At 38.9% G+C, this 7,710-nt stretch overlaps 1 protein-coding gene across 1 annotated transcript in view; it reads left to right on the top strand.

Moving 5' to 3' along the window:
- Positions 1-7,538, top strand: part of LOC103250871 (solute carrier family 22 member 10-like) — a gene marked incomplete at its 5' end in the record, with an annotated part of 7,811 nt that extends 273 nt beyond the window's left edge. Inside the window, 4 exons of the mRNA XM_008049452.2 lie at positions 345-460; positions 4,558-4,772; positions 6,755-6,863; positions 7,331-7,538. Of these exons, the coding sequence (XP_008047643.2) occupies positions 345-460; positions 4,558-4,772; positions 6,755-6,863; positions 7,331-7,538 (648 nt within the window). The remainder of the gene's footprint in view (positions 1-344; positions 461-4,557; positions 4,773-6,754; positions 6,864-7,330) is intronic.
- Positions 7,539-7,710: the final 172 nt, after the last annotated feature.

A 7,710-nucleotide genomic window follows, 5' to 3' on the forward strand; every position in this document is an offset into this window, starting at 1 on the left:
GGCAGTTAGCAGAGAATAGAAGCTCAGTTCTCATTTTCCAAGGCCACTCATGTAAAAAAAAACTTTGGGAGTTATGTAACTACCTCTTTCTATGCACACTTGTGGATACCCTACATCCCTCTATGGCCTCATTTTAAATTATCTTTGTTGCTGCATAATTTTTCACAACATCTTTAACTCCCCTCTACATTTTCCTTCATACCACTCACACACCTTTAATTGGTCATATAGTATGTTACCCTAGATGGAAAGGGAACCCATCTCTCTTGTCCTGTTAAATGCCAGTGATCATCACAATGCCTGAGACTACGTGGGTAAATGATACATGTTTGTTGTTGTTGAAGGTTGTGAGAACCACCATGCAGGAGGAGCTGGATGCAGCCCGAAACAAGTCTACTGTGTGTGACTTATTCCGCAGCCCCAATATGCGTAAAAGGATGTGCATCATGCTCTTTGTGAGGTGGGCTTCACACAGTACATGAGGAGCATTAAAAGTGTGGAGACAGAAACCTATTTCTTCTTTAAAAGTTTACAATAGTGGTTATTTTGTGTGTAGAGATGATTTGTAAATAAAAGATGAAAGCATATAGATATTCATTATGCTTGAAGGGAGGCAGAGGCATGTAATAATTCACATAGGCTGATGACATAATGATGAGTTAATTATGACATATTATCCTATCAGTCTTGTAACTAGAGATTGATACTGATAATACATTGTAATTTTCTTTATTTTGTTTTCAGTCTTACTTGAAGCAAATCTTACAAATAGTACCCCTCACAGATCATGAATGCATACAATTTAATGAGTATTTTTAATATGTGCTAATGCAACCAACACCCAGATTAAGATGTAGAAAAACCCTGATTCCTTGAAAGGACTCATTGCACACCATCTATAGCAATAACAACTGCACTGTCTCATACTTTTTTATCTGAAAACTTAAGAGCAAGTCTGACCTCCACCACCATACAGCATCGTTGCCTGAGCTTGATCTTCACATAATGTAAAAGATAAAATGGTTCTCTTTGAGATAGGCTCCTTTTCCTCAACACTATTTGTTCAGAATTTATTAGTTATTTTGCATGTACCAGTAGGTTTTTCTCCTTGGCGTTTTAGTATTCCAATAGATAAATATACTACAAATTCTATATCTTTAATGTTGGTGGACTTTTACTTGTTTCCAATTTAGAGTGCTAGCATTAGGTCTTCTGTAGACAATCTTGTACATTATATTTTTGTGGGGGGGGCGGGCTAAGTACTTATTTTAATAGGATCAGTAAGGAAAATTTTAAATATAATTCTAAATTTTGAAGATATTTAAAAAGTATACTGGATATGCTCATGGACAGGAAAAATCAACATTGTTAAAATGTCCATCCTACCAAAGACAATCTACAGATTCAATGCAATACCCATTGTTACCAACATCATTCTTCTCAGACCTGGAAATGATAACACAGAAATTCATATGGAACCATAAATGACCACGAATGGCCAAAAATATCCTTAGCAAAAGAAACAAAGCAGGAGGTATCATACTTCCAGACTTCAAACTTTATTATAAGGCTACAGTAATCAAAACAGCCTGGTATTGGTACAAGAACAGGCTTATAGACCAATGGAGCAGGCTAGAGATGCCAGAAGCAGAGCCTTAATTTCTCAACCAACTCATCTTTGGCAAAGCGTTCAACAACAACCAATGGGGAGAGAAGAACCTATTGAGTAAATGATGCTGGGAAAACTGACTGATCACATGCAGAAGATTGAAACAAGACCCCTACCTATCTCCATACACAAAAACCAACTCTAAATGGATCAAAGACCTGAATGTAAAACCTCAAACTATAAGAATCATAGAAAATGCAGGAGACACCCTTAAGGACATTGGAACTGGCAACCGATTCCTGATCAAACCCCTAAGTGCCTATACCATAAGAAATAAGATAGACAAGTGGAACCTCATCAAACTAACAAGCTTCTGCAAAGAAAAAGAAACCATCAAGAGAGCAGGGAAACAGTCCACAGGATGGGGAAAAATATTTGACAACTGTATATCTGACGAAGGCCTAACATCTAGAATCTACAAGGAACCCAAACATGCTGAAAGGAAAAAAACAAACAGCCCCTTTAAAAAGTGGGCAAAAGACATGAATAGACACTTCTCAGAAGAAGATATATGGGCAGCCAACAGACACATGAAAAAGTGCTCAGCTTCACTCATCATCAGAGAAAAGCAAATCAAAACCACATTGAGATACCACCTAACCCCAGTAAGACTAATCATCATTAGTAAAACAAACCACAACAGATGCTGGCGAGAATGTGGAATAAAAGGAATACTTCTACACTGCTGGTGGGAATGGAAACTAGTGCAACCTCTTTGGATGACAGTGTGGTGATTTCTGAAAGAACTAGAAATTGATCTTCCATATGACCCAGCAATTCCCCTATTAGGAATATACCCAGAGGAATTCAAATCATTCTACAAAAAAGATACCTGCACACGTATGTTTGTTGCAGTTCTATTCACAATAGCAAAAACATGGAACCAACCATGTTGCCCATTGAAGCTGGACTGGATAAAAAATGTGGTAAATATACACAGTGGAATATTATGCTGCCATAAAGAAGGAAAAACAAATGAACTTGGCAGCAACTTGGATGGATTTAGAGTGGATCATATTCAGTGATCTATCACAGAAACAAAGAACAGAGTACTATATGTTCTCACTCATAAGCGGACCTTGAACAATTATAATACTATAAGAAGGTGTTTGGCAGTAATGGGAAACTGTCAGGGAGAGGGGGTGGGATTGGCAGTTACGGGAAACAGCTAAGGGATGGAGGGGCATACCTCAACAGCAGGGGAACCTGCATAATAAATGTTTGTATACCTAACCCTGAATTGTACCCCACATCTTTATAATAAAAAATAAAAACAAATAAATAAAATTAAAAAAGCATCCTGGGCAATATATATCCACTAGCAAGCCCAAGATAGTAACTATCGAATTATACAGTCGACCTGTTACTAGGCATATTCTAGGAGACCGCTTCTTCATTTAATTGCATTGTGCTTTTATACTTTCCCTCTACTCCCTAGGTCATAGATTCAGGCTTCTGAATCCTAGACAGAGTGTGTGTGTGTGTGTGTGTGTGTGTGTGTGTGCGTGTGTGTGTTGGGGGGCATGTAGAGAATATGGTCAAAAAAGGACTTTCTTGCTTGGAATTGCTGTGATCTGTGGTGGTTTCTGGGCTCAGTAAATCATCAACTTAGACTCATTTCCCTTAGATACTTTCTGGGTAAATTGAGGATCCATAGTAAGAACATTTGATTTTTTTTTTGAGTTGGGTCTCACTCTGTTGCCCAGTGGCATGATCTGGGCTTACCACTGCCTCGACCTCCAGGACTCCGATGATCCTTCTGCCTCAGACTGCAGAGTAGCTAGGACTACAGGCACATGCTGTCATGCCTGGATACAATTTTTATGTTTGGTAGAGATGGGGTCTTTCTATGTTGCTTAGGCTGGTCTGAACTCCTGGGCCCAAGCAATCCTCCAGCCTTGGCCTTCCAAAGTGCTGGGATTACAGGTGTTAGCCACTGTGCTTAACCCAGAACCTTTGGTTTTATTTTCTTTGTGCAGTTGGTGTGTGTTTGCCTGAATTTTTACACCTTTTCTTAACCCTAGGAAATGAGATGCAAACCTGTCTAGTGAGGAACATCCTTCTCAGACATCCTCTGGGTTAGAATCAAAATGGCTCTTGATAGTTGGTCTATGAGAGAAACAAGTTTATCCTATTCCTTGTGTCTCTACAATATGCTTATTCATTGACAACTTCTGTCTCTTTGCTCTGATTCCTTAGACAATACTCACTGCTTCTCACATTAAACTTCCTAGCACTTTTTTCCTTTATTTTATTCTAAAGATGTGGGGTACAAGTCAGGATTAGATACATAAATGGTCTGTGTGCAGGTGAAGTTCAGGCCTCCAACTAGTCCTCACTTGCCCTGGTTTAGGATCAGGTACACTTAGTGATGCTATGTGCCTTCCCTCTCCCTCCTCTGGCAGTGTCCTGATACTGCCAGTCCCTCTCTTGTAGTATTGTAATAGTGCTGCTAGATAGGTGCTGTCCATGGAGCTGTACTCTCTAGTAAAGAAAATGTTCTTCATGGTAGTGTGGTTGGGAAAAAAAGGGGGGCTTCCAATATACTGACAACCCCCCAAAAAGAAATTATTTTACTAATTTTAACCTTTAACACTTTTATATACCATTGAGTTTGGTGACTGGTTCAGGATATGTTTCCCTGTCATTACCAACTGTATGCTTGGAGACTTAGACAAAAGAATAACAGGAGTCGTGTTCTCATACATTGCCATGCAATGTTTATGATAACTTCAAGATAATCATCTCAAAACAAAATACCCTAAAAATCAGAGTGAGTCTTTATTCTTTAACACTGACCAAGGGCTGCCTGGGTCAATGTGACCTTCAGCTGCAGAGACACAGGCTCTTAATCTTATGATGTATCTTTACTATTTTGTTCACTACAGATTTGCAAACACAATGCCTTATTATGGCATCATAATAAACCTTCAGCACTTGGGGAGCAATATTTTCCTGTTCCAAGTTATTTTTGGAGCTATCAGCCTCACAATACGAAGTCTTTCCCTTTTGCCACTGAATCATTTGGGCCGTCGAATAAGCCAGATATTGTTCTCATTCCTGGTGGGACTTTCCATTTTGGTCAACACATTTCTGTCCCAAGGTGAGAGAAGGCTGGGCTTACTGGACTTTGGGGGAAAGAACGTGTCTTCTCCCAATATTTCAGGAATTATATTGGTCACACTTGTCTGAAACCAGAATAAAGGGAAGTTTCACTTGAAGGTCAACATAACCAATGAATTCCCTATAACCAATCTGAGGGTTTACGGCACATTCTGCTGATGAAGTTTTTGGGAAAAGAGTTGAAGGTTAGCAAGGGGGGGGGCTTACATGTATATTTATTTTTATCACATTCTGGAAGTACCTAGAAAGTGGTATCACTCATTCTTGCCAGTATCTAGGTCTTCAATGGATTACTTACCCTTTGGACACTCACACTTTTAGTAACAAATATGGAGGACCTAGGCCTTGCAGTTGCATACCATTTGAGGTCACATTATAGTCAATTCCTTTGTGTGGGCTCTGTCTAGGTTCTTTCTTATTACTATGTCTTCAGTGAGTAGTCTACTTTCTGATTGCTATGTAGTCCCACACTGGTGTGATGCTAAGTTACCAGGACTGCAGTTCTTGATTAGGGGAAATCTTTGTGACTTTAAGGAAATTGAACATCTTTGTTTTCAAGCTGGGAAGGAATGCAGAGTAAGAATAAGGGATTAAACTGATTGAAAGCTTATTGCACTCTCTGCTAGGCAATTTTATTAATTCATAGAATGCTTTTAATGATTAGGGGAACTTTAGTTGGCGTTAGGCCTTACTTGCCTCCCAATACAAGAATATACTTTACCACATTAAAGATTGAGGAACTCTATTCCTATTCAAGAATTTTATCAATGATGCATGTTTTCTGCCTTGCAGTAGAACACTTTCTAATGTTACAACACTATGAATAGATTACTTTCTATATTAGGCCGAAAACATTCTCTGAAACTTTCTTTTAGAGGTTCCCAAATTCTGTCCCCACATCCAAAATAGAAGTTTACATTCTTGCCTCATGTTGCCTATCATTGTTCTAGATGCAGCGTCTGTTTACTGTAGTCCACTAACAAATACTTTTTTTCATTAGTTGCTTGTGCAATACCAACCCCACAGCAATACTGTACCTGTACTATATTGACTGGCTTATCCAGTTTTACCTAATATGTTCTTGATTTTATCAATGGAAGCTCCACATTGCTAGCCCCCCCCATCACAATCCCTGGGAAAACCAGATGTCTGGTCACTTTAAATTCTGTACTTTAATTGTAAAATTCTCATGTTCAGGGCTGAATCTCAGACTCCTCAATAATTGTCCACATAATGGTTGTACCTTTTATGCATAAGCATAGCAAATTCTGGACAGAGTAAGTAAGAGCAAATTTATGCAAGAATTACCTTTTTAGCCTCCTTTTCTTGAAAATCTTAGGTATGAAGAGAGATTTGTTGCAATTAATATAGATAATTTAATGCACTTTTCCCTACCTACATTAATACTTCTAAATTCCTCAGTTTATCAACAACTGCATGTTCTCTGCCACTGTTTAATTTTCTGCAGTTTATTTCAAACATGCGAATAGTCTACAGCAGGGATATTAGTCCATAGCCTGTTAGGAACTGGGCTGCACAGCAGGAGGTGGACAAGAGAGGGATGGTTCATCTGTATTTATAGTCACTCCCCATCACTCGCATTACTTTCTGAGCTCTACAATCTGTCAGATCAGTGGTGGCATTAGATTCTCAGGAGCTCGGACCCAATTGTGAATTGTGCTTAGGAGGGATCTAGGTTGCATATTCCTTATGAGAATCTAATGCCTGATGATCTGAGGTGGGGCTGAGGTGGTGATGCTAACACTGGGGAGTGACTACAAATACAGATTAACATTAGCAGCGAGGTTGGATTGCTGTGGAAAAATTATACTCCACAAAACCAGTCCCTAACGCCAAAAAGTTTGGGAACTGCTGCTCTGTAGTGTTCTTTTGATTAAGTTTGTTGGATGTAGATACTTCAACTCAAATTGCAGAGTCTTACTGGTCTCTTTCTTTTTCCAGAAATGCAGACACTGCGTGTGGGTTTGGCAAGTGTGGGATCTGGCTGTTCTACTGCTTCTCTCTCCTGTAGTGGTGTCTATTTGTCTGAACTCACCCCCACCATACTCAGGTATTAGAGATGTGATGCTCTGTCAGGGCCCAAATAGGACTACCCCAGCTAATTGACACTTACTGAGGGAATTAACCTGAGTCCTGTTTAGTATGAAAGCAATAATTTTAATACTAATAATACTAATAACATTAATAGCAAAATTATAGTCAATGTTTACTGCAAGCTGACTTTGTGCCATGTACAGTGCAAAGCAGTATTTTAATGTATCATTTCAGTAACCATTTGAACCATTTATCAGGGTAAGTGTAAAGTGTAATATTCTGTTTCAAATGATGAAAAGGAGGCTTAACTCACTTTGAATCTGACAAAATGGCTACTAAATAATAGAGAAAAATATAAAAAAAAGTTTTGCTTATAAATCTAATGATGGTGTTATATTGTCTTTGACAATCTAGTCTAAATAATACATTACAAATTACACTTGTGAATTTTTTTCTGATTATTATGTATTGTCATTTTTCCAGGGCAAGAGTTAGTGGAATTGAAGTGATGGCTGATAGGATGGGGGCAGCAGTGGCTCCCCTCTTGATAACCTTAGAGGTATTTTTCACGGCTTTTCCCTGGATCATTTATGGAGTCTTCCCCATCATTGCTGGTCTTGTTGTCTTCCTCCTACCAGAAACCAAGAATATGCCTCTGCCTGACACCATCAAGGATGTGGAAAATCAGTGAGTGAGCTTTCAAGCTATCCCTGAGAGGAGCGGTGCACTTTTATTTTATTTTTCTTTTAAAGATATAGGGTACAAATCAGGAGATTGGGTACATAAGTTGTTTACATGCAAGTGAAGTTGGGTTTCCCATCGGACCTCACTTCACCTGGATTAGGATCAAGCACCGTTATTGG

This window comes from Carlito syrichta, unplaced genomic scaffold (genome assembly GCF_000164805.1).
Source record: "Carlito syrichta isolate Samal-C Ts95f unplaced genomic scaffold, Tarsius_syrichta-2.0.1 Scaffold54115, whole genome shotgun sequence".
In the NCBI taxonomy this organism is placed as follows: Eukaryota; Metazoa; Chordata; class Mammalia; order Primates; family Tarsiidae; genus Carlito; species Carlito syrichta.